General features: G+C 61.7%; 9 protein-coding genes across 9 annotated transcripts; 2 read left to right on the forward strand and 7 right to left on the reverse strand.

Moving 5' to 3' along the window:
- Nucleotides 1-7: 7 nt before the first annotated feature.
- Nucleotides 8-1,812, reverse strand: RHTO_05591 (BAR domain protein; the record flags this gene model as incomplete). Its single annotated transcript, XM_016419252.1, has 9 exons — nt 8-26; nt 152-356; nt 421-494; nt 580-666; nt 748-911; nt 996-1,027; nt 1,111-1,290; nt 1,353-1,537; nt 1,796-1,812. 9 exons carry the CDS (start codon nt 1,810-1,812, stop codon nt 8-10), a joined length of 963 nt encoding a protein of 320 aa, XP_016269963.1.
- A 654-nt stretch (nt 1,813-2,466) lies between these two features.
- On the reverse strand, nt 2,467-4,180 carry RHTO_05592 (uncharacterized protein; the record flags this gene model as incomplete). The annotated part of the gene is made up of 2 exons (XM_016419253.1): nt 2,467-3,993; nt 4,052-4,180. 2 exons carry the CDS (start codon nt 4,178-4,180, stop codon nt 2,467-2,469), a joined length of 1,656 nt encoding a protein of 551 aa, XP_016269964.1.
- A 270-nt stretch (nt 4,181-4,450) lies between these two features.
- Nucleotides 4,451-5,979, reverse strand: RHTO_05593 (uncharacterized protein; the record flags this gene model as incomplete). The annotated part of the gene is made up of 3 exons (XM_016419254.1): nt 4,451-5,764; nt 5,827-5,898; nt 5,962-5,979. The coding sequence occupies 3 exons, from the start codon at nt 5,977-5,979 to the stop codon at nt 4,451-4,453; spliced, it is 1,404 nt and encodes a 467-aa protein (XP_016269965.1).
- A 246-nt stretch (nt 5,980-6,225) lies between these two features.
- RHTO_05594 (20S proteasome subunit beta 2) lies at nt 6,226-7,428 on the forward strand (the record flags this gene model as incomplete). The annotated part of the gene is made up of 5 exons (XM_016419255.1): nt 6,226-6,432; nt 6,532-6,593; nt 6,680-6,784; nt 6,851-7,257; nt 7,319-7,428. 5 exons carry the CDS (start codon nt 6,226-6,228, stop codon nt 7,426-7,428), a joined length of 891 nt encoding a protein of 296 aa, XP_016269966.1.
- Nucleotides 7,429-7,652: 224 nt separating this feature from the next.
- RHTO_05595 (phosphatidylinositol 3-/4-kinase) lies at nt 7,653-16,755 on the reverse strand (the record flags this gene model as incomplete). Its single annotated transcript, XM_016419256.1, has 22 exons — nt 7,653-7,671; nt 7,733-7,935; nt 7,999-8,123; nt 8,200-8,266; nt 8,325-8,412; nt 8,471-8,593; nt 8,646-8,731; nt 8,790-8,914; nt 8,973-9,170; nt 9,230-9,500; nt 9,562-9,756; nt 9,814-9,922; nt 9,978-10,139; nt 10,197-10,393; nt 10,450-11,222; nt 11,281-11,806; nt 11,864-13,099; nt 13,156-13,389; nt 13,447-13,999; nt 14,058-14,210; nt 14,267-16,445; nt 16,500-16,755. 22 exons carry the CDS (start codon nt 16,753-16,755, stop codon nt 7,653-7,655), a joined length of 7,878 nt encoding a protein of 2,625 aa, XP_016269967.1.
- A 516-nt stretch (nt 16,756-17,271) lies between these two features.
- On the forward strand, nt 17,272-18,197 carry RHTO_05596 (endosomal cargo receptor; the record flags this gene model as incomplete). Its single annotated transcript, XM_016419257.1, has 5 exons — nt 17,272-17,445; nt 17,501-17,518; nt 17,606-17,947; nt 18,001-18,094; nt 18,151-18,197. 5 exons carry the CDS (start codon nt 17,272-17,274, stop codon nt 18,195-18,197), a joined length of 675 nt encoding a protein of 224 aa, XP_016269968.1.
- Nucleotides 18,198-18,311: 114 nt separating this feature from the next.
- RHTO_05597 (adenosine deaminase) lies at nt 18,312-19,726 on the reverse strand (the record flags this gene model as incomplete). The annotated part of the gene is made up of 7 exons (XM_016419258.1): nt 18,312-18,487; nt 18,549-18,878; nt 18,935-19,094; nt 19,152-19,377; nt 19,438-19,559; nt 19,615-19,658; nt 19,726. Coding segments are annotated over 7 exons (1,059 nt in total).
- Nucleotides 19,727-20,165: 439 nt separating this feature from the next.
- RHTO_05598 (uncharacterized protein) lies at nt 20,166-21,579 on the reverse strand (the record flags this gene model as incomplete). Its single annotated transcript, XM_016419259.1, has 3 exons — nt 20,166-21,086; nt 21,158-21,327; nt 21,444-21,579. The coding sequence occupies 3 exons, from the start codon at nt 21,577-21,579 to the stop codon at nt 20,166-20,168; spliced, it is 1,227 nt and encodes a 408-aa protein (XP_016269970.1).
- Nucleotides 21,580-21,757: 178 nt separating this feature from the next.
- RHTO_05599 (uncharacterized protein) lies at nt 21,758-23,025 on the reverse strand (the record flags this gene model as incomplete). Its single annotated transcript, XM_016419260.1, has 2 exons — nt 21,758-22,674; nt 22,734-23,025. 2 exons carry the CDS (start codon nt 23,023-23,025, stop codon nt 21,758-21,760), a joined length of 1,209 nt encoding a protein of 402 aa, XP_016269971.1.
- Nucleotides 23,026-23,163: the final 138 nt, after the last annotated feature.

Genomic DNA, 23,163 nt, shown 5'->3' on the forward strand with positions numbered 1-23,163 from the left:
AGCGGGTCTACTGGTCGCGCGACTTCCTGCTCGAGCGAAGGGAGTAGCGTCAGTGACCGCTCCTGAAGACCCGCCACGCAATGAGCTTGACAGTAGAGTATGCTGGCAAAGCGACGGAAGCGTAGGGAGGACTGTGGAGGAGGAGACGCACCTCCACTCGGCCTCAGCCTGCGTCCCCGCCTCCTCAACCTCGCCCAACACGCTCGCGAGCGCCTCACTCGCCTCGGCGTAGAACGTCTGCTGCGCCTTGAGAAGCGCGTGGATGTTCTTGATTGGCTCGGGGTTCTCGAGGACGGAGCGCATCAAGTTGATCGCTTGCTCGGTCGCCTCGACGAGGTGCTCTTCGGCTGCCTCGACTGTGCATGTGCGAGACGACTGTGAGCTAGGACGAGTGGAGAAACAAGAGTTACTCGGACGTACCTTCCATGCGAGACTGCTCCTGCTTCTGGCCCGTCGCATTCTTGAACTGCGCGCGCGTCGCGTCGAGCGAGACCCTGTGCGAGTGTGCAAGTTCCCCATGATCAGTTCCTGCTCCGTGTTGTCCACCGAGCACTCCTGAAGGACGTATCGCGAACGCACCGCGCCTTGGTAACGTTCTGCCTCGCCTTCATCGCCGCCTGAATCGACGAGTTGAGCGTCGCAGACCACGGCTGAAGGAAGTTCTTGCTGTATGAAGCAACAATGGACCCGATCAGCGGCTGGCCTTCGAAACGGGCAGTCGACAGCTCATCAACCATGCGCACGCACCTGATGTCCTCGTCCATCCGCGTCCTCGCAGTACCAACCTTGTCCTGCGTGACAGCGTACGTCTTGAGGACGTTCGAGAGGCGGCCGGGGCCGACTTCGACGGCTCCGGAGGCGGCGGCGCGCGAGAGGGCATGAGGAAGGGTCTTTTGCACTTCGACGGGCTTCTGCGTGCGACCCAAGTCCGTCAGGAAGATGAGAATCAGCGGAAGTCGCCTCCCAAAGGCTATCATCAGGATAGAGGGACGCACCTCGGCAACTTGAGGCTGAGGGAGGTGAGTACCTACACAAGCGAGGCCGGTTTCAGCAAGAGATTCATGCGATCACTGCCGCATTCCTCGCGAGCGCAATCGCCACGCAACGCACCCTTGGTCGCTGCAGCCGCCCAAGCACTCAAGTTGTGCGCCAAAGAGCCTCCAATCTCGGTCGCCGACTCGCCGAGGTTGACGGGGTAGTCGTAGTGGCCCTCGTAGGCTTTCGCGACGCGGAGGAGCTTCTGGTGAGCGAGGCGGAGACCATCGACGCGGCGCTCGAGGTCGAGGTATTCTGCGGGAAGGAGTTGGGTTAGCAGAACTTCCTGAAGCTGTTCCTCGAGAGCCGCGACGCACCCTGCGGCAGCTCAGTCACATCGTCCTCGTTGACCTGTCCCGCCTTCTCCCTGACCGTCTGGCTAAAAGTCGCGAACCCCTTCGACAAGTTCTTGCCGGTCGTGTTGAAGTCGATGTTCTGCGTCGCGCCCTGGACGGTCGAGGCGGCTTGGCCTGCGACAGACTGGAGGGACGTTGCGAAGGATCTGGTAGGCGTTCAAGGAGGAGGAGGAGTCGGGCGTGTGACAGGAGGTGGGGCGCAGGGGTCGAGGGAGTCGTGGAAATGGACCGTAGGAGGGCGGGGGGACACGGACGCGGTGAACGGCGTTTGTAGAAGCAAGGAGTGCCCAGACGAGCCCAGCAGACGGCGTGTTCGAGGCGAGTGATGAGGGGGGTGAGGTTGAGAGATAGAGAGCGGGAGCGGTCAGCGAGCGTTGGAGAGACACTGAGCGGCTAGCACGCACTTCCAGGATGACTGCATGGCTTGTCTCGATGCTCAGCTGGCCAATTTGAGCTGGTGTAGCGGGAAGAGGTTCGTGGTCGAGCGAGAGCCTGAAAGTCTCCCTCCCGCCGTTCACTGCTCTCGCTCAGACAGGTCCAAGGCTGGCTGCGTACATTGCTGGAGACGCGATGGGCAGGTGCAGCTACTCCCGCAGTTTGGGGTGCTCTCGCTGGGCTTCGCACTCGACTTCCTTCCTCCCTCCCTCGCTGATTCCAAGGTTCTGTGACTCTGTTCGTAACCACGCAGCAAACCCGTCATGGCTGCTCGCCACCCTCGAGCGACGCAGCGCCTCGGCTCGCCTCGACACACCTCGACACACCTCGACAGCTTCTATGCATCCTATGACACGCATGCTACGCCCTTCAAACCTGCTCACGGCCTGCGACCGTCAGCTTGACGCCCCGCGGGGAGGCGCAAGGGGAGGCGAGACGCCCACGCTTGTGTAACAGGCTGAAGACACTGCTGGGCAGGAACAACGAAGCATCAGTGACAGTGGTGGCTGTCAAGGAGCAGAAGAAAGGCTAACGCCGTGCCGCTCTCTACGAAGACATCGCGTTCAGCGATTGCTTTCAGCCTTCCCTCCCATGAAACGCAGTACACGCCGGAACGTCATGCATACAATACCACGTTCTACTACACCAGATGAGTTTGTCTGCGGTTGCGCAGGAGTTGATGGAGCTCCTCGTATACATCCTCCTCGGGAGTCACGCTCAGTGGACCGCCTTCTCCCCAAAGTCCCCTCCGTAACCCATGATCCGCCCGTAGCTTGGAGTAATTCAGCGTCTCCTGATACCACTCCTGCGCAAACTTGACCGAGTCCCGCACGGTTCCCGTCAACCTCAGCTGCGTCACCTCGCAGTACTCGATAAGCTTGCGCCAACCGTCCATGCGCTCGCTCCAATCCTCGGGAGGGTCGTCCCAGCCGTTATTGAAGGCATCGTTCATAGACGGGAATTCCTCTCCCGCAAAGACTGGACCGAAGCGGACATTATCGACAGTTGTTGACCACCGCTCGTGCTCGCATGGATCTTCGACGACCACTTCGTGAGGTACGTGAGGACCCAACACCTGCAGGGCGTGCAAGAAGTCGATAGGGGGGTCTGCCGGGGCGTCGTCTAGCTCGTTGAAGTGGATGCGATGTAAAGGAGGACGTTCCCGAAGAATCTGCAGCGATGCCCGGTTCAGGAGAGAGGACGTGTTGTCGATGACGAGGGTCTGGAGCCCTGGGAGGAGGCGAAGAAAAGGCGCGCATACCGCCCGCTCTCCGTACGATGGGTGAGAAACGGTAAAGGAGGGGTCTTCGTCTTCTGAGAGTGCGAACGAGATGTCGAGGAGACGTAGGTGAGAAGGTCCCAGCAAGGTGGACAGGAGGCGGAGGAGGATCGTCACGCTTGGTACTCGGGTGAGGTTCAGTTCGCTGAGGTTGGACATGTTGCCGAAGAGTTCAAAAACCCAAGCGGGAACACCCGAGGCTGAAGTGTCGTCCGATTTGAGCATGAGGGTGATGGATGTGAGGCGGCGGGGGAGTTCGAGGGCGGAGATGGCGACGGGTGGAGAGGTCGTTGCTTCGTGAACGGTGGATTCGTGGACGCCAGCCTTGACCCGCGGCATATTTGGGCGAAGCACAAGGCGCTCCAGATCGTCGTATTGGTCCAGAGCCTCCAAGTATTGACTGCGCAGGGGTTCCGCGGCTTTGAAGGGGTTGTAGAGGAGCCCGAGTTCCTTGAGATTCGGAAGGAAGGCGGAATCGGCGACCTCGTCGTACAAGATCGCGTCCAGTCCCTCGTCGAATGCGGAGGAGATGTCAAGGATCTCAAGCTGGCGCATGCGGCGGCACAAAAGGGCGAAATAGTATCGTTCGGATGGGCACGCTGTTTCGTGGCCTCTGCGGTCTAGCGAATAATGGGTCTTGACGTTGAACTCGCGAACGTAGTTGAGGAGGGCCGGCGCCCAACGGATCTTGTCGGACCAGTACGGCAGCTGGAGAACGTCGGCCGAAATCGACCTGTACGATAGGCGATCGTACACGGGTTGCAGTCGACGACAGGGAGCAATGACAGTCGCATGCCCGCTCATATTCGGCCACGCCATCTCGACGATGCGCTCGAGGAGTTCGGTCGGGAGGTCGAGGAAGGAACGTCGGGACGAGGAGGTCGCGGGCTGTCCAGGGAGAAAAGGGTCAGTCGGCGCTGGTGATGGGACAGCATGCGCTACTCACAGGGATGGATTGGTCAGTAGCATCGGACTCGTGCACGCAGGGAGTGGGAGCGGGCGGCGCAACGCCGGCGAGGATGTCGAACGAGGGGGAGGTGAGGCGCGCGAAGAGGCGCTGGGCGGCGCTGGTCATCGTCAAAGCGTGTCGAAAGGTGCTGGTAAGAGCTCTGCCGGCAGCGTAAGCGGAACCAAGCGAGTGAGCGTAAAGGGCGGAGACAACCTTTGACCAGGAGGCGAGGAAAGGATGAGCGTCGTGCGGGCCGTCGTAGACACTGCAGACACTCGCCTCGGGCTTAACAAAGTGATCTTGATGAGCACATGCAAGCAGCGATCGAACGAGAGGGAGTTGACGACGAGAGACTCGAGGTCCTGCGCGAAGGAGCGGTTGCAAGAGTGTGCAGTGCTACTCCTCGTGATCCGACTCCTCGTCCGACTCCTCATCCTCGGTCTCAGCCTCCCGCTGCCTTGCCTCATGCTCCTCGCGCAACAACTCGTAATCCGCCGACTCCCGGTCCCACTTCGCCTTGACGTCGAGACCGTCGACCATCGAGCCGGTCAGCTCGACGCCTGCCGCCTTGCTGTACTCGACCAGCTGACGGATGTCGTCAATCATGACATCGTCACTGAACCACTCGGGGATAGACCAATCGGCGTGGACGTCGAAGGAGTCGGGGAATTCGTCGTTCGGGTCGATTGGCAGAAAGTCACGGATGGACTTGCCCGTATATCCGCCTTCAATATGGTCACAGCACACCTTGCGCGGAGCATGGCCGCCGAGAGTCTTGAGAAAGGCGAGGATCACTTCCGGCTGGAGATACATCTCGAATCCCCACTTGAGCTTGAGGCAATGCAAAGGCGGCATAGACTTGAGCGCAGAGATCGAGTTGGGGTCGAAGCAGGTGCAGTGGTCGCTGAAGGAAAGCAACTTCAGGCCGGGCAAGCGGCGGATAAAGGGAGCGAGGGACACCCGAATCCCTTCGTCACCATCGTCGACGAATCCTTCGCTGAGACTTGTTGCATCCGCCGGTACTGACTTGCGGCTGAAGCGGAGTTCGAGAGTTTCAAGGATGTCGGGGCGCGGTAGCACCTCGAGGAGTTCGCTGAGTTCCCGAGGCGAGGGGATTGAGCCGATGTCGAGTCGAACGAGGTGCGTAGTCTGCTGTAGGAAGTCCTCCAAGATTTGACTCTGGCTGGACACGACTATGCCCAGGTCGCGAAGGCGTCCGAGTACGGCGAGAGGCGGAATGGGCTGAACCGTCGACTCCGCCGCAGCGCCGGCTGGCGAGGTGCCGCTGGAGCCCCAGTAAGACTCGTCGTAGCCGAAGGCAAGCGACTCGAGATTGGGATAGTAGTCGAGCGACGGGATGCGCTCGTAGCGAAGCGGATCGGGGACGATCCAAGGGTTTAAGGGGAGGTACAGGTGTCGAAGCTGAGGGAGGAAATTTGGGTTGCGTGCGTTGGTGATGTCCATGATTGCGCTGTACATGCGGTAGGCGTACGGTCCCGCGCATTGCAAACGCTCGAGCGCGGGCATCGAGGACAGCAGTACGCTCCACCAAACCTCGGAGCACCTGGCGTCGATCGGCATGAAGGAGAGGACCTTGAGTTCCTTGCAGTGCCGGCCTATGGCGGGTCTCAACTTGAGGGCGTAGTAAAGGACCGTGCCATTCGCTCCGCGCAGGTTCATCGTTGCCAGGCGACGACGGTCGAAGCATGGCTGGAGGCGGTGGCACGGGCCAAGCAGCGCGGCTTGGGCAGCTCCGACCATGCGAGGTCGACGATCGTGTCGAGGAGTTCGAGCGGCAGATCGACGAGAGTCGGGTGGTTCATGGTGGGAAGCGGAGGGGATGGCTATTCGAGGACGCGTTCCGGTCAGCGCAAGCTGAGAGATCAGTTGCGCAAGTCTCAACGCACTGTAGCCACGGTTGTCATGCTTGTCCTGGCTTCACAGAGAGAAGGGATCACGAAGTCGAGTCGAGCGGGGAACGAGGAGGAGAGCAGCGAGGGCGGGACGAGAGTCGGCGGGGACAGCTGGACGGCGTGGCGAGTCGGCGTAAGAGCATTTACGAGTAATCTGAGCGTGTCCAGCCGTGGTCGAGCGAGTGGTGCTGAGCCAACCCTCCCCTCCTCGTCATCTCGCCGTCTTGACACCGCTTCACACTCTCACACTCGCTGGAAATGGCTGCCTTGACAGACTCGAACGCAGGCTTCTCCTTCGAGAACGCCCTGCGCAACCGCGTCCTCGGCCAGCGCAACCTGCACCTCCCCAAGGCCACCTCGACCGGCACCACCATCGTCGGCGTCGTGTACGAGTCGGGCATCGTCCTGGGCGCAGACACGCGTGCGACAGAGGGTCCCATCGTCGCGGACAAGAACTGCGAGAAGGTGCGCCGCCGTATTCCCACACCATCCTCTCCCGATTACGCGGTCAAGGCGACGTGCGCAAGGACTGGTTTGCTGACCGTGTTGGGCCCGTTCGAACAGATTCACTACATCTCTGAGCACATTCGATGCTGCGGCGCGGGTACAGCGGCCGACACTGAGTTGTACGCTCCCTCTCCCTCCTCCAAACTGATGAAGAGGTGTACCCGTCCACGCAAGTCTCGCTGACCCCTTTCGAACGTCTCAACAGCACCACCAACATGATCAGCTCCAACATCAAGCTTCACGAGCTCTCGACCGGTCGACCACCGCTCGTAGCGACCGCAATGACGATGCTCAAGCAGTACCTCTTCCAGTTCGTCTCGCCTGTGCACTCCTCTCTTCCGTCGAACGGCACACTGATTAAGCTGGTACCGCACAGATACCAAGGGCAAGTCGGCGCGGCGCTCGTCCTCGGCGGCATCGACCCTACCGGCCCTCACCTCTACACCGTCGCTCCTCACGGCTCCACCGACAAGCTCCCCTACGTGACGATGGGATCCGGCTCTCTCGCAGCGATGGCAGTCTTCGAGACGTACTGGAAGCCCAACATGACGCGCCAAGAGGCCATCGACGTCGTGAGCGAGGCGATCGAGGCGGGTATCTGGAACGACTTGGGGTCTGGCTCGAACGTCGATGTGTGCGTTATCGAGGGCGAGCACGTCGAGGGCAAGTACACGGGCAAGGCGAAGACCGACTACCTGCGGAACTACCGCACCCCGAACGAGAAGGTCACGAAGGAGCGCAACTACAAGTGGAGGCGAGGGGTCACGGCGTGGACCAAGGAGGGTGCGTACACCTCGCTTTTGCGCCTCTCTGAAGCTCCCGCTGACCCTGCTTGCGTCCGCAGAGGTCAAGAAGCTCATCGTCGCAGAAGAGGTTGTTCCCTTGTCAGGCGGGCTTGCGACAGGTCCCGAAGGCAGCGGCGCCGGCGCGAGCGAGATGGAGGTGGACGCATGATGTCGCTTTTGTCGCCTGCCGATCTGCAAGGCATGTTTTTGTACAGCTCGGCGGCGGTCTGTGCGAACAGTGAGGCTCTCGCCCTTTAGACTTGCTTGCCTGCTCTTCTCGACAGAATGCACAAGCCTCGCGAACGGATGCGAAAGCGGACTAGAGTGCAGGTTGTGCTACAACAACGCGTATCATGCAGAAAATGCGGGATGCGAACGACTTTGCGAAACAGATCAGTACCACGCGCACCACCTGTCGAGGCACAAAAGCGTCAACATCGGTCTGCGCGAGGACAGAGAAACCTTGCGCTCACCCAACATACATCGCTCCGAGGTTCTTCGAGTCCCTCGCCTCGCGAATGAGCCTCTCGACCTGCTCCTCGACGCTGACCTCCTTGACACCGATCGACTCCGGGTCGGACGTGACCTGCAGCCCGAGCAGCTTGTTGTCGATCGGCTCGAGCGCTTCGAGTGCCCTCGCGCGAGTTTGTTCGGGACCTGTGCCGGTTTCGCGTTGCTGCGAGGCGGAACGAGTCAACTTCGTCCGTCTGAAGGAGGGCTGTACGGCTCCGCGACCCACCTTCTTGCTGACATACACCCATTCGACGAGCGGGTCGTGCAAGAATGTCTCGAGGACGGAGCGGAGACTGTCCCTGTTGGCGCGAAGGATGCGAAGCGTGATCTCGCAAGCGCGGCGGTAGACGCCTGAGAACGCAGAGGACGTCAGCTTGAGATCTCGTACGTTAACGTCGGCTGGACTCGCCTTCGAAGCCGGTGACACCCATGCCGTCGATGATGTTCTGCGTGAGGCGGAACGGAACCTTCTCCGGAACCTCGAAGGTGCGGCCCTGTGAGGGGACGCATCAGTCCACGAACTCCAGCAGGAGACAGTAGAAGCAAACACACCTTGTCGAAGAGGCAGTTGAAGTCGACCTGAACGGTTTCGCCGGTGGTCGCGTCGAGAAGGATGTTCTCGCAGTGACGGTCGCCCAGTCTGCGAATGGGGCGACATCAGCAGGCGGCTCGGGCGCAAGAGAAGGACGGCGACGCACCCGAGAACGAAACCAACCATCGAGATGACCGCAGCTGTGCGCGAGTAGGCCAGGCGAGCGCGGTGCCAGGCCGACGGCTCGGGGAAGGTCTCGAGGAACCAGTCGTGGAAGACAGGCGGGAACCTGCGTAAAAGCGTCAGGAAGGAGTAGGGGAAGGGGGTCTCGAGTCACTCACATGCTCAAGACTTCCTTGTCGAATCGCTCGCCAATCCGCTTCTGATCGTCGCGGATGCCGTCGAAGATCCGCTTGAGCTCCGGACTCTGCGGCCAAAGAGCAGTCAGCTGACGGCGAGACTCGGCGGTCGATCGGAAAACGCACCCAGGAAGCGATTCCGCGCGACAAGTAAGACTTGTTGAGGAGGCCTCGCAGGACAACCGTGTGCGGGACCCATTCGATAAGGCCGCATTCTTCGTTCAGCGGCACGACCGAGTACGTGCGGATGTCTGAGAGTGCGAGGGGATCAGCGGCAAGAGCGGGGCGAAGACAACGTTCGGGACGCACTGAGCTTGCGGCTACGCGCGTCCGAATCCTTCTTAAGAAGCTTGATGATCATCGCGTTGAACTCCATCAGGCGAGCGTCCTTGCGCAAGTCGTCCTTGGGCTTGCAGAGGAACGAGTAGAATCGGCCGTCGTCGCCTCGCACGGTGATCTTGCGCGGCTTCTGCAATGAGCTCATCACAACGATCTGGTCGTCGAAATCTGCGAGAGAGACCGTTAGCGACGACGGAGGAGAAGCTTTCTGCAGCAAGCGAACTCACCTTGGAAGACCGGCAGACTGTCCGGGAAAGGCTTGTGGGCGGCGGCTTGCGAGGCGTCGAAAGGCAGCGAGACCGTGAGCGAGCTCTGCAGCGGGATAATGAGCTTGCACGGCGCCGTCTTGTAAAGCTGCGGGAACGTCTTCTTGAGGCTGAGCGTGTCGACCTTGCCATTGATCGGGAAGTTGCAGAGGACGAGCAACTGGTCGACCAGGCGGAGACCTTCGTCGACGATGGCGCCGACATCCGATGCATGCTTTGCGGCGGCAGCTTCCTGTGAGTCTTTCGGACGTCAGCACGCGGCCACTCGGGCGAGGAGACCGTGTCAGTCGGACCTTGGCCTTTTGAAAGATGCGCATGTTGCGCCTCGAGCGACGGTTCGTGTTCGACTTCGCGCCCGAAGCCATCGCCCAGAACCCGTGATGGGGGAAGGTCGACAGGACCTTGAGCAGAACCTGCTCGAGTACGTCATACAGCGTCTCGTTGGCGTGCAGGATCCTCGAAACGAGTTGCGGAAGGACAGTCAACCACTGCACGTATAGCGAGCGTCAGCAACGTCAATCAACAGTGCGAGAAGAACAACCAACGAGGTAGGCCGGCAACGGCTGCTGAACGGCGGCCTTGCGGATGTATCCATTGGAGCGGGTAAAGTACTTGAGGAGGTCGTGGTCTTCGCCATCGAGCGCGGCTTGCGGGCTGGGACAACGGACGGTCAGCATCAGGTTGGCGAGACTCGGCACGCACGACTCACTTCGATTTGCGGTTCTTCGAGTGCTCGACCAGGGACGGTCGCTCGCCCATCTCGAGCCAGATGGTCAAGGTGCGGGGGAGCGCCTGGTAGATGTACTTCGTCCCGCAAGCCAGCGACCTAACGTAGAGCTTGATGACCTGGCAGCGAAACATTGCGATATCGCTGCCGGACGGAAATCGTCAACGAATGCTCGGGGAAGAGGGTTCGGGCTAGACTGACCCGGTGTAGCGACCTTGCTTGTGCTTCGGCTGCTTCTTCTCCTTCTCCTGCGCCATCCGGTCCCAGAACCGGCCGAGGAGGAAGTACGCCGTCTCCCAATTCGGGGCGAGCGCGGTCACCTCGTTGTAGAGTGAGACCGCTTCGTTTTGGTCGAGGCGCCCTGCCTCTTGCATCCAGCGGGCTCGGCGCAGGGCGGCCTGCAGGGTCAACGTAAGCCCCGCAGACCTCGCACGAAACCGGCCAGACGGCTCACCTTGGCGATCGGTCCAGGCTTGTCGTGCGAGATGAGCGGGTCGTTGGGGTCCCTCTCGTTGAAGCGGGCGAGGATCGGCTTCAAGCGGTTGTCGAGCTCCTGAATGGCCTTGAACGGCTGGTCGTTTGCCTTGAAGAGCTTGGCGCTCTGCAGGAAGGCGTATTCGGCGTCGTAGTCGCGAGCCTGCAGGATTGCGCTGTATGCCGTTTGAAAGTGACCAGCTTTGCGGGCAATCTTCGACGTCTCGAGCCACAAATTGCCGACTTCCGTCTTGGCTGCCTGCTCATGCGGGAGAGTGAGACGCAGGGCGGTGCGGCGGAGGTTCAGAATGGGTTCGCGGGCGCGGAAAGACGGTGAGGTCGCGTCAAGGCGGTTCCTGAGCGTTTCGACGCATGCAGGAAGTTCCTTCGTGCTCGCGACCTGCAGCTCGTTGATCAAGCTGAGCTCGTCGAGGATGTGAAGATGTACCACCGAGTCGTAGACGCGACGATAAGACTCCCGACCTGCAGCGACGAGCGGTCCACCAAGCTGCTCGCGAGCGTCGTAGAAGGCGCGCTCGACAAGGTCACGGTCGCCAGTGCGGATGGCGGAGAGAACGCGACCGAACGCCGCTTCAGCACCCTCGACGCCGGGGACCTCGAGAACGTCTTCGACGGCGTCCCAGTCGCCGACGAAGAGCGACGCCTCGATGTTGAAGGGCGCAAGGATGCGCTCCCAGTCGACCTCGTCGCCACGACCGTGCAGCAAGCCGGCAATGTGCGTTCGCATCGAGTCTGCGGCAAGCTCACCGTTAGTCAGACGTCGCTTGTGAGGGCGGAAGCGTTCGCTCACCGTAATGGCCGAGGTTGCGAAGGCAGCGGAGCAGGCCGACATGGTTGCCCGGCTCGTCCGGCTTCTGCTGAAGCTTGACCTCCCAGCAGCTCTGCGCCGACGTCCATCGACCAGTACTTTCGTGCTCGCGGATCTGGTGGAGAATACTCGGGGAGAGGATCTTGGTCGAGATGCCCTCCATACCGTCGGGCTCGTCGAGGTGCGCGTAGCACTCGTGCAGGTTCTCGTAGTAGACTTGGAGGTCCTTGTCGACGTCGAAGCCCTTCTGCGCCCGTTGTGCGACGATGTGCGACTCGAAGTTGAGCAGCGAACGAGCGTATGCCTTGCAAGTCAGCGCAGCCTGGCCGACGAGGATGTGCGGGATGTCTTGGAGGATGCCCTCGACGTCGCCGAGCTGCTGCGTGATTTTCGACTCGATGGGCGCCGGCTTGCTCTTCGTCTTTTTGCGGAGCGCTTTGGCGTCGGCGAGGCGTTTTCTTGCGAGCGTGATCCAGCGACTGACGTGGTCCATGAGCGAGAAGACCGTCTGTGTGCAAGCATCGTCAGCCATTCGTTGAAGCGGAGATTGTGTCGCCGGACATACTTGTGCGGCGAGCAACCGGCTGTTCTCCGATAGGGTGTGCGTAGGCGAAACCTGGTCCGTCAGGACCGTCTCCATCTCCTTCTTGATGTTCAGGCGATCTTCGTCCGAGCCGCAGATGACGACGTGCAGAACGAGGTGCGGGAGGAGGTGCTGGGCGACGGCCGTGTCTTCCAGATGCAAGAGGCCGGAGAAGGCGCCGAATACTTGGCCGGCCGTCTCGCCGCGAACGCCCTTGAGCAGCTCGTTGGCGAAAGCTCGGATCCAGTCGCGGTAGACGGTCGTCGACAGGTAGATCGGGAAGGTCGCAGGCTGCATCGCGCGGTCGTTGGCGAGCGAGAAGCGCGTGCTGAGCAGCGGAGCGCACGCCTCGATGACCGTCTTCGGGAGCTTCTGCCACCGGTGAAGCGTGAGCGGGTCGACGTGTGCCGCTGTTTGCGGCGAGATAATGAGGTCCTCGGTGAAACCGCAGAAGCGCAAGAGCTCCTGGATGGCGTAGGCGAGCATCTCCTGGTGCTTGGTGTCGTTCGTGCTGCGGTACGCGCCGACGAGGAGGTCTTCAATGAGGCGAATGGCGAAGTCGATAGCTTCGCTGCGGTCGTCAAAGTTCTCGAGGACGACGGGCGGCGGCTCCACTGGTGGCAGCTCGAATCGATCGGGGTCGACAGCGCCGAGGATTCCGATGCACTCGAAGGCGACGTTCCGGATCGACTCGTTCTCCGGACTGTCTTTGACTGCAGCGGACAGCAGAACGGAGACGAGCCGGCCAATCGCAGGGTCGAAAGTGTCGCCCGTCGCCAGCGCCTGAATCGATGCGACGTTCTTCGAGAGCACGACCTTGAGCTCGCGCAGGGCTTGGAGCGTGACTACGTCGTTTTCGCTCGCGATGCGGTCGAGGAGATGCCGCAGCCAGTCGAAGAGCGACCATCCGCGCCGAGCAGCTTGGAGTCGCCGATCCGCCTGCGCGAGCTCGGGGATTCCGCTCAGGTCGGCAACGTCCTTGACGTGCTGCGAAAGACTGTCGACATTTTCGACGACGAGGTAGTGGATGGTCTTGGCCGCCGACGCTCGCTCGAGATTCGTCAGCTCAGGCCAAAGACGGACGAATGCTGCTGTCGTCGGGCCGATGAAGGCGCCAATGTCGCTGAATTTGAGCGATTGGAGGAAGGATCGGAAGGCGTCGAGGGTCACGAGTCGAAGGCCGGGCAGCTCGAGCGCAGTCTGCAAAGTCGCCATGATCTGCGATGCCCGATGTGTCAGCTGTGGAGCAACGGGAAGTCAATGAGCCTACGCACCTGTGGAGAGAACCCAGCGATGGCTCGGCCAACCATGCGCGTGATGGCGTCGAGGCTGCGGATAATCTTCTGCTTCTCGCGTAGCGGTCGCTGGTGACCGGCTTCGTGCAGTCCTCGGTTCATGTGCGAGAGGATGCCGACGATCGCGTTTTTGAGTACGTGCGCGGGGTCGATGTGCGCGCTGGCAGCGTGACCGAGTCGCGCTCGCTCGACGGCCTTGAGACCGCGTTCCGCCTAGACGAGGAGCAAAGATTAGTCTCGCCTCGCGCAGGCGGGACAGCAAGGACGCACCTGCGCTGCAACCATTTGGTCCTCGTCGCCGAGCTCAAGCGCAAGCTTGTACACGAGCGGGATATTGATCGACTCGAGAAGCTTCGCCAGGACGACGCCCCGACACTCGCGCATGAGCACCTTCAGGCCTCGCTGGCGCTGGTCATCCGGCTGCATGTACAGGTGCGCCAGAACAGCCGAAGCGACTGGCGGGTCGCAGAGCATCTCAGGGACAGTGGTACGCGAAGCGTCCGCGACTTGGCGGAGGAGTGCTTGCTTGTCGTGCAGGATGATGCCGGGGATCGTGTGCTCGCGGGTGATGCGGAGGAGCGACTCCCGAGACTGGTGGAATACCTCGAGAGCTGCCGTGAGGGTCGTCGTCGACGAGAGGAGGGCGGGACTGAGGGTCGCGAAATGAGGCTGGACGAGAGCGTAGGGTTTGATGCCTCGATGCGAGGCGACCTGCGTGATTTGAAGCTTGGCGAGCGACTTGATAAAGCTGTTGCGGTGGCCGAGCAGGCGGAGCAGTCGAGCGAGAGCCTCGCATTCGAGAAGACCTTGCAGTTCGGCGGCCCTGCAAGACGCGATATTGGTCAGTAAGGAAGCGTCGAGGTCCTGAGTTTTCAGCGCACCTGGCAAGAGAGCCAACGAGCTGGAGGGCCGTCTCGGTAAGAGACGGGTTCTCCCGCGCGATCAGGCTGTCGACCGGCTTGAAGAGGTCGCGAAGGAGGGAGTCGCCTGCGTCTGATTCCTTCCTCGCCTGAGCGACGGCGATGAGGACGTGACTGTGATGAAAAGTCATTAAGAGCCGTCGAAAAGGAGGAACGCTGATGCTGCTCACCCTGCCGCCATTCTTCCGCTGCGAGACGATCCTTCGAGTTCGCGCTGGACGGCGATGAACAAGCTATCCTTCTCACCCGCAAGAGACGCATGCTCGACACGCGTGTGTCGGACCAAACGAGCTGCGGCGTTGAAAACCGCGAGGCGCAACTTGTCGTCCTTGGCGGCGGCAGCGAGGATGGCGGGAGCGATCTGGGAGAATGCCTGAAGCGCTTCACGCGTGAAGGTGCGGAGTTCGACACGGCCGTTGGAGTCGTCATCGGTCGCTGGGAGCGAGTCGCAGCACGCGCATGATGGCGCGGGAGGGGTGTCGGCGCTGTCGCCGCAGGAGGCAAAGTCGAGGCATCCGCTCAGGGCACAGCTCAGAAGGCCGATCGTACGAATCATCTCGAAGGCGAGGCCGGGAGTTGATTCGTGCAGGGACGAGATAAGGCGGACGGCCGTCTGTTCCGCCGCTTCGCCCGTAGCCTCGAAGATCCTCGCCGAGTCTGAGCCCAGAGACGTCGAGATCCGAGTCTTCGCCGCCTCCATCAGCTTCGCTACGATCTCGGTCGATGGCCGCCGTATCCGGGAGGGTGCATCGTCCACGTCCATGCCAATGTCTGGCGCCGCGCCGGCATCGCCGAGCCTGCGACGCTTGCGAGCGGGTCCCTCGTCCACACCGACGTCGTCGAGACGCGGGTTCCGGTGGACCATCTCGTCCTTGAGCGCGGCTAAAGCGACGTTGACGATGCGCGAGACGGCGACGAGCGAGTCGGGGCAGTCGTGGAGGTGTTTCGGGCCCAGTTGTGCGAGGTTCTGCTCGAGGGCGGACAAGGCTGAAGGAGAGAGGGTGTCGAGGAGGGAGGACGTCGAGTCGGAGGGTTCGGCCGGCTCGAGGACGACAGCGAGACTCATAATGAGCGCGATAGCGGTCTTCATCTCCGTCGACACCCCATCCTTGCCGAGATAAGCGTCGACGAGCTGCGCGCCTTCGGCTGCGAACAAAGCCGCGACGTTCTGCTGCAGGCCATCGAAGCCGCCGGCTTGTCCTGTCGCACTCCTCACGTTCGTAATAGCCTTCCACATCAGGGCAAGGACCTCAGCGAGCGAGACCTCGAGCCGTTCCGCCGAAAGTCCCGCCTCGCCAGCGCCTCGAGGGTGTCGCAAGGCTTCGCTGAGCTCATCAAGCATGCGACCGCTCGTCGCCTCGACCTCGACAAGCGTGAACGCATCGTGCGACCGCTGCAACACCGTGCGAACGCAGGCGAGCCACTCAACGGCGAGCCTCCTGCGCAAGTCGGTGACGTCCAGCTCTTCGCTCGCTCGCACCATGCCCTTGCGCGAGAGCGTCGTCGAGTCGTCTTCAGCTGGGCGGAGCGAGCCGACGACGGGCCAGCTCGAGAGCAAGAGGTCGAGAACGGAGAGGCGGTACTCTGCGAGATACGCGGTCGAGGCGGTCACGGCGAGAAGGATGCGTTGGGCGACGAGGACGAGGGAGATGGCGTGATGTTGCGTTTTGACGGCGAGGGAGGGTCGATGAGGGGTGGCATCGTCGGGTGCGCCGGCTTTCGAAGGCGAACGAAGTGTAGGTTGGTACGCGCGGGAAGATTCGAAGAGGGTGACTGTGCGTGGGTAGGACTGCTCGTCGCCGGCGGTCTTCGGGAGGAGGGTTCGAATGAGGCGGATGAGCTCCTCGACGATCTCCTTCGCTTTTCCCACTCCGCCGCTCTTGGCATCGTCCTTCGCAGCTCCAGCCCGCCAGTCAACCCTGAGTGCGCTCTCGCACAGCACTTCGATGATGCCCTGCATAAGCGATTCCAGCTCGCGCAATGCAGCCGCCCTTTCCTCCGCGACCCTTCGCACTGTCTCGTCAATCGAAATTTCGACGGCGGGGTCGAAGAGAGCTGCTTGAAGGCGACTCGAGACGCTCAGACTCCGACAGACGAGGAACGTCGCGAGATCTTCCTCCGGGTGGATGCCTTCGACGCCTGCTGCAGGCTGAAGTGACGGGCCGTCCTTCGGCGCGTCCTTGCGGGGCGAGCCGTTGACGAGGGATGGTGTAGGCGGGTTTCGGGCAGTCGAGAAGGGGGACGAGCGAGAGGTGTAGAGGAGGAAGCGAGGTTTCGCCTTGATGCCGGAGAAGGAGCCGGGAAGTGTCGAGGCGAGCGCGACCAGATTCTCTGAGGTCGCTGTCGGGTCTGTGAACAGTCTCGTCAGCCTTATTATCCACGAAGCAGATCAGCTTGGCGCACCCTTGCCCCCCTCGAGATCCGCCTCGACGCTCTGCATCCACCCGCCGAGCACGCTCTTGAGCAGCGCGATCTTCTGTTCGGCATCCTGCTTCTGCTCCTGTGTCGCAATGTCGCTCGTGTCGGGCTGCACGGCGTGCTGAAGGCGCGGGAAGTGCTCAGAGTGTATCGGCGCGAGAGTGTGGAGGAGCGCGTTCGTCGCCTGCGGGAGCGGCTGCGTCGCGCGCGCCTGCGTCGACGGCCCAGCTGCGGGCGGCATTAGCCTGTCCAGTCCCAGTCCAGCGGTGTCGTCGTCGATGTCAAAGCGTTCGTCGAAGGTTGACCTTCCGCGATGAGGCGCGAGGGAGAGAAGTTGGTCACGGCGACAGCTTGGGGCAAAGCGGGCGGCTCTGTACGATCTTGGGAAGTGCTCAGACAGTAGCAAAGGCTCTTTGAGCGAGTCGAGCAGGTTGTGAGGGTGTCGAGGGTGTCGCGTGGAGGAGAACAACGCCTGCAAAGGCTCGAAACGGCTCGTTTGGAAGCTTTACTGCTCAGAAAGAGCCTATCATGCATTGCAGGCTCGACTCCCGCCCACAAGAAGGAGCCGACGAGGTGCTGTCGCGTCCGGTTCGCTCGTTCGCCTTGTCCGCACCGCTCCCTCGCCCGCTTTCCCGCCCTGCGAGGCTGCTGCTACGCTGGACGTTGCTGTAGAACGAGTCTGAGCAGCGTTGAACGACCGCCGACGAGCGACTTCCCCCTTCACCTCCCCGTCACCCTGCACGAGTCTCTTCTCCGCATGGCCCCCTCACTCTCGCCCAGACGACCAGCAGCGATGCTCTTCGCATTCTCGACACTTCTGTTGTCACTACTGTCGGCACTGCCAAGAGCGGCGGGCTCGGCGTTGACGACCACCATCGAGGCGAACCAGCGGACGTGTTTCTACGCGGCGGTGGACAAGGCGGGCGAGAAGGTGTGTCTGTGCGAGCTTCCAGAGGCACATGCAAGCTGATCTTCATCCTGCGCAGGTCGGATTCTACTTTGCCGTACGCTTCGCTTCTTCCCCCACCGCCCTTTCTTCCGAGCGACTTGTCACCCAGACCTGCGCGTGCTGACCTGCTCAACGTCGACAGGTACAATCCGGCGGCTCATTCGACATCGACTGGATGGTGACAGACCCGACGGACACGATCGTCATCGAAGGCCAGCGCGAGCGACAAGGCGACTACATCTTCACGGCCCACCACGTCGGCGAGTACTCATTCTGCTTCAACAACGACATGTCCTCCTTCTCGGAGAAGCTCGTCGACTTTGACATTATGGTCGAGTCGGAACCACGGCCCGTCGCGCCCGCTAAACCGACGGCGTTGACGGAGCAGACGAGCGCGCTGGAGGAGAGCATCTACAAGCTCAGTGGTAGTCTGAGCAGCATCCAGCGGACTCAGAAGTACTTTAGGACGCGGGAGAACCGAAATGTGCGTTCGCTTCTGCCCTCTTCTTATCATATTCGCTGACCTTTCGAGTACAGGTCTCGACCGTGCGGTCGACCGAGTGGCGGATCCTGACTTTCTCGATGATGGAGAGCGCGTTGATGATCGGCATGAGCGCGGCGCAAGTGTGGAGTGCGTCTCCACTTCTTCATTCCTCGATGCCGCTCGCTAACCCTCGTCTCGCATAGTCGTCCAGCGGTTCTTCTCCGGTCCTTCACGTCGTCGCCAGGTCTGAAATGCATACTCGCATCCGTCGTTTCCCCTCTCCTTCTACGCCCGCATTTGAGAGGGATATCAAGCCGTCTATTCCGATCCTAGGTCTATGCATAATATGCAGGATAACGCCTTTCTAAATCTCCTTCCCCTCCCACTGCTGCATAACCGCCTCCAACCGCTCCGACAGTTCCGCCTTCCGCGCGTCCGAGCACCACGATCCGTCGATCCCGTTCTGTGCGATCCGGCGCCAGGTCGGTTTGGGGAAGTTGAAGGCGGCGTGCACGGCGAGGTAGTTGTCGAGGATGTAGCCTGCTCAGGGGGCGGAGTCAGCGCGCAACAGGGAGAGAAGGGAGGGGAGGAGAGGACGGACCGCCAAAGTACGCCGGGTCGTCCGAGTTCAAGCTGAACTTGACCCCCTTCTCCAACAGCAGCGGAATCGGACTCTGGTGCACTCCCTCAGGCGTGACCTGCAACCGCACATTCGACAACGGGCACAGCGTAAGGAACGTCTCGCGCCTCGCGAGCTCCTCCAACAACTTCTCGTCGTCCGCCGCGTGGAAGCCGTGGTCGACGCGGTTGATGCCGAGGTCGAAGACGGTTTGGCGGACCCAGTCGGCGGGGCCTTCTTCGCCCGAGTGCATCGTGAGGCGCGGGAAGTGCAGTTCGCGAGCGAGCGAGTAGACGGCGGCGAACTTGGAGGCTGCGGGCGCATCCGTCAGTTCCTCCGTAACATGTTGTAGCAGACACGAGACGCACGAGGGTTGTTCTTCTCCGACGAGTCCGCCCCTAGCCCAATCACGTCCCCCTTCTCGACGAAAGGCTTCATCTCGGCGACCGCTTCCAGCGCCGACTCGACCGGCAAGTGCTTGACGAAGCACATGATGAGTTCCGTCGAGATGCCGAACTCGAGCTCGCCCTGCCCCAAGACCAAGTCAGCCTGACGAAGCGAAGCGGGGAGGAGGAAAGGACGCACCTGCTTCAACCCCTTCTTCAACCCGTTCACCACCACACTCAACGCAACTCCGCGACCGGTGTGCGCCTGCGGGTCAAAGAAGATCTCGGCGTGTACGAGTCCATCTGCATGGACGCGCTGCATGTAGGCAAAGGCGAGGGCGGCAAAGTCTTCTTCGTCGAGGAGGACGTCCATCGCTTTGTTGAAATAGGCGAGGAAGTCGTCCAGGTTGGCAAAGTTGCGGTATCTGCGCGGGAGTTACTCGCTCAGCAAGAACTGAGGAGAAGTCGGGAGGAAGGGGACGAACCTCTCTTCGAGCGCGGGGATGGTGCTGTACATGGACGAGTCGAGGGTGATGTTGTGTCGCTCGGCGAGGGCGAAGAGCATCTTTGGCTCGAGCGTGCCCTCGATATGGATATGGTGCTCGCACTGCGGTTCGACAATAGTCAGCGATGCCCAGAACAGCGATTCGGGGTGCGCGCACCTTGGGCAGAGCTCGCAAGAAGTCGGTAGCGTTGGTTGAGCACACTGCGGGTCACATCGAGCGTGGTCAGCGGGGAGGATGCGATGGTGGATCCGGAGGCAGAGGACGCACTGATATCGGCAGTCAAGGAGCGGTAGGGATCGCGTAAGGGGCGAAACAAGCTCGAAGCAGTCCAGTCAGAGTGAGTATGTAGCAAGTAAGCCGTACGAAGCGAGAGGAAGAGCAAGACGAGCTCGTCGTCGGCCCGCACGGACGAAGCGGCGCGGACTCGAGCGGGCGGCGGACTTGTTCTCGGACATCCTGCACTTCTCCGAAGTGCACGCGCAGGCTGCAACGAAGAGCAGCATAGCAAGGGATTGAAGCGAGCGAAGAAGCAAGGGCGGACGGAAGAAGCTCCAGTCGAGAGACGACTTCGACGATGCAAAGGTTGCTGCTATGACATGCTAGAGGACGATGGCGAACGACACACACACAGGAGAACAAGGAGAACATGCACAATGACCGACTCACCACACCCTCTTGCCCGCCGTAAGCCCAAGAACCCTCCTTCCTCACCGCTGCTGCTGTCCCTCCCCTGCCTCCTCTAGACTCGACGGCGTCCCCGCCCCACCCATCCCGCTATTCCTCGGCGTCCTCGTAACCCTCTTGAGCGGCCTCTCGCCCCTGCCGTCCCATCCCTCCATGTCAGCCATCGGCTCGACGTCCATCCCTCCTTCCGCCGAAGAAGCGGGATCAGGCGGAGGAGGGGAGAGCTCGACGACTGAGCCCGCCGGTCCTGCAGCGGCAGAAGAGGCCCACCGCCTCTTGATCCCCGCTCCAAGGTGCTCAATCTCTTCTTCTTCCACTCCGCCAACTCCCGCGCCTACACCCGCACCGGGTGTCGAAACAGGCGTACTAGTCCCGCTCACCGATTTGCTCCCACCCACGCTCGCGCTCCCACCGCGACTCGAGTTACGCGACCTCAGTGCTCGACCGGGACGCTCCCGCGCGAGGGGAGTCGACTGGCCCGTTGGGGCGGAGAGAAACGTCGGGATTGGAGAAGGTCCGAGGGGGGAGGGCGAGGGAGGAGCGAGGGAGAGTGTTGGGGGTGCGAAGGACGTCGATGACGGACCGTGTGAGGATGAGGCGGAAGTCGAGGCGCGAGGTTGGAAGATGGAGGTTTGGCGCGTGAAGGGCGGGGAGAAAGTCGAAGAGGGGGGAGAAGCGGGTGCGGAAGAGGAGGTCGACATGCCCGTTGAGTACGAGCGAGCATGCGCAGATGCAGGGCGGGGAGGGAGAGTGGAGGAAGTGGAAGTCGAGGCGCGCGGACCGAAGGCTACGCCTGGACGGAGCGGGGACGGCGGGGCGGGCGCTTCGGACGCTGCGCGGCGTGGAGGCGCATACGAAGGACCCGCTGCAGAAGCAGAAGAAGGCGGGTTCGCCTCGTCTTCGTCGCGGTCTTCCTCCTCTGCCTTGAGCGCCTCTTGTCGGGCCTGCACGCCGAAACGCGGCTCGTCAGTCTTCCGCATCCGCGGATATATCCAGGAGAGCACGTGAGACCCACGCAAATAAAGTTGATCAACCGCGCAACATCAACCGGTCCAACCGCCGCTCCTCCTCCCGCGAGCGCCGCGACCCCCCTCGACGTTCCCGCATTCCTGTCCGGGGTCTCAAGGATCGCTTGGAGGAACTCGAGGACTTCTTGGAGTGCTTGGCGTTGGCCTGCGATGAATGCTGTGCGTGGTGAGAGTCGTGGGTTGATGAGGATGAGCGGGACGAGGAGGAAGGGGGAGTCAACTCGGTTAACTTGGCCCGCACGGACTCGCTAGGACTACAGAGAGTGAACGCACCCTTGCTCGTGGCCTTCTTGCCCTGCTTGAACAGCGCGGTGATGGACAGTGCGGCCTGACGGAACGACGAAGCGAGCAACGCCTCTGCCTGCTCATTCGGCGGGAGAGCCGTGTTGAGCGAGCCGAGCGAGTCCATAGCGTGCGCTGGAGAGCCTGACGAGTCCCAGCAAGCGAGCGAGCGTGGTTGTGTGTGAGCAACGAGCGGGACTTGGTCGCGAGAGAGCTCGAGTCGGTCGAGGACGCAACGAGTGAAATGGATGGCAACAACGAGCTAGACAGTGCTACAGTCAACACAATAGAGAAACAACGACACATCACTCTCCACCGCTGTCCAGCTCGTCCATCGTCGTCGGGACAGGTGCGACATCCAACCCTAACGCACTCGCTCCAAGCGCCTCCTCGTCGCGCCTCACGACTCCAAACCCGTCCTGCACCGCTCCAGTACCGTAGAGCGCCTTCCCCGACCCACTCAGCTGAGGCGGCGTGCGAAATGACCACCCCTTCGATCCCGCCTCGCTCCGGAGCCCAATCAACCGCGCCTCTTCGTCCTTGCCCTCGCTCGACGCCGACTGTTTCCTCAGCAACGTGCGACTCGCCAGTCCCGCGAGCCAGCCGATCCCCTGTCGGTTCACGGCGTACAAGTGACCGACGATAGGAAAGACTCCCTCGACGAGTTCCTTCAGTCCCCACAGATCTTCATGCGCGATAATCCGCCCTTCTTCGTTGAAGAGCAGCCGCGTATGGAGCTTGAGGTGCAGAGTCGTCAATGCCGAGGCGATCGTTCGGGGATTCAAGGCGGAGAGGAGGGACGTCGAGGGCCAGCGGTCGCGCGCGGAAAAGGCGGGATGGGTCTTGGAGAAGATTCCTGGATGGGCGGTCTCGTTTGCTGGAGTTTCGGGCGGGCAGGAAGGGTACGAGGAAGAGGGCGTCTGAGGGTAGGGAGTCGAAGGGAGCGAGAAGAACGAGTAGCTCCGCCTCATCGAGGGCGTCGCAGTTGCCGCTCCTCCTCCTCCTCCCCCGATATGCGGCGCATTCTCCGAGTCGAGCGAAGGGAGGAGCGAGATGTGCAGTGTGTGCGTGAACACCATCAGGCGGTTCCCGTCGTAGGCCGAGCGCGACTCGGTCAGGTCGCCCATCTCGGACCACATCGTGCCCGGGACGAGGGCGAGGAGGGCAAACATGTCGGCGATCGCTTCTTTGCCCCGTGCGAGTGTCAAGGGGTTCTCAAAGACTGCGCATGCGTACTTGGTCAGCTTAGGCAGCTTCGAGGGAGTGTAAGAGGGGACTCACTCGCGCCGCCGTCGTACAGCTCGCCGACGACCCTCGCGATCTCGTCTCTATCGCGCCCCTTGCCACCATACAACACACTCTGTACCTCGTTGACCGCCTCACGAAAGTACGCGGCCGTGCGCTCCCTCGTCGGCGAGTACTGCTCCTCAAACAGGTCCTCTTCGGCGTGCGAGGTGGTGAGTGGCAGGGAAGGCTGGGCGAACGAGTTGGGTATGGGCGGCATCGACATGGAGAGTGGGAAGGGTCGCGCTAGTCGCCGTGCTCGTGGAGACGAGTGTGTCGAGCTGGGCATCCCTCCGCGAGTGAGGAGGCTGATGAGACGGCGACGAGGGCTGAGCGGGTCGTTCGAGGGGCGTTGTATGGGTTTGCACGGTGTGTGAGAGTGTTCCAGCGGTGTACAGACTTGGTACGAGCGTCGTTGAGCGCGGTG

This window comes from Rhodotorula toruloides (assembly GCF_000320785.1).
Source record: "Rhodotorula toruloides NP11 unplaced genomic scaffold Scaffold34, whole genome shotgun sequence".
Lineage (NCBI taxonomy): Eukaryota > Fungi > Basidiomycota > Microbotryomycetes > Sporidiobolales > Sporidiobolaceae > Rhodotorula > Rhodotorula toruloides.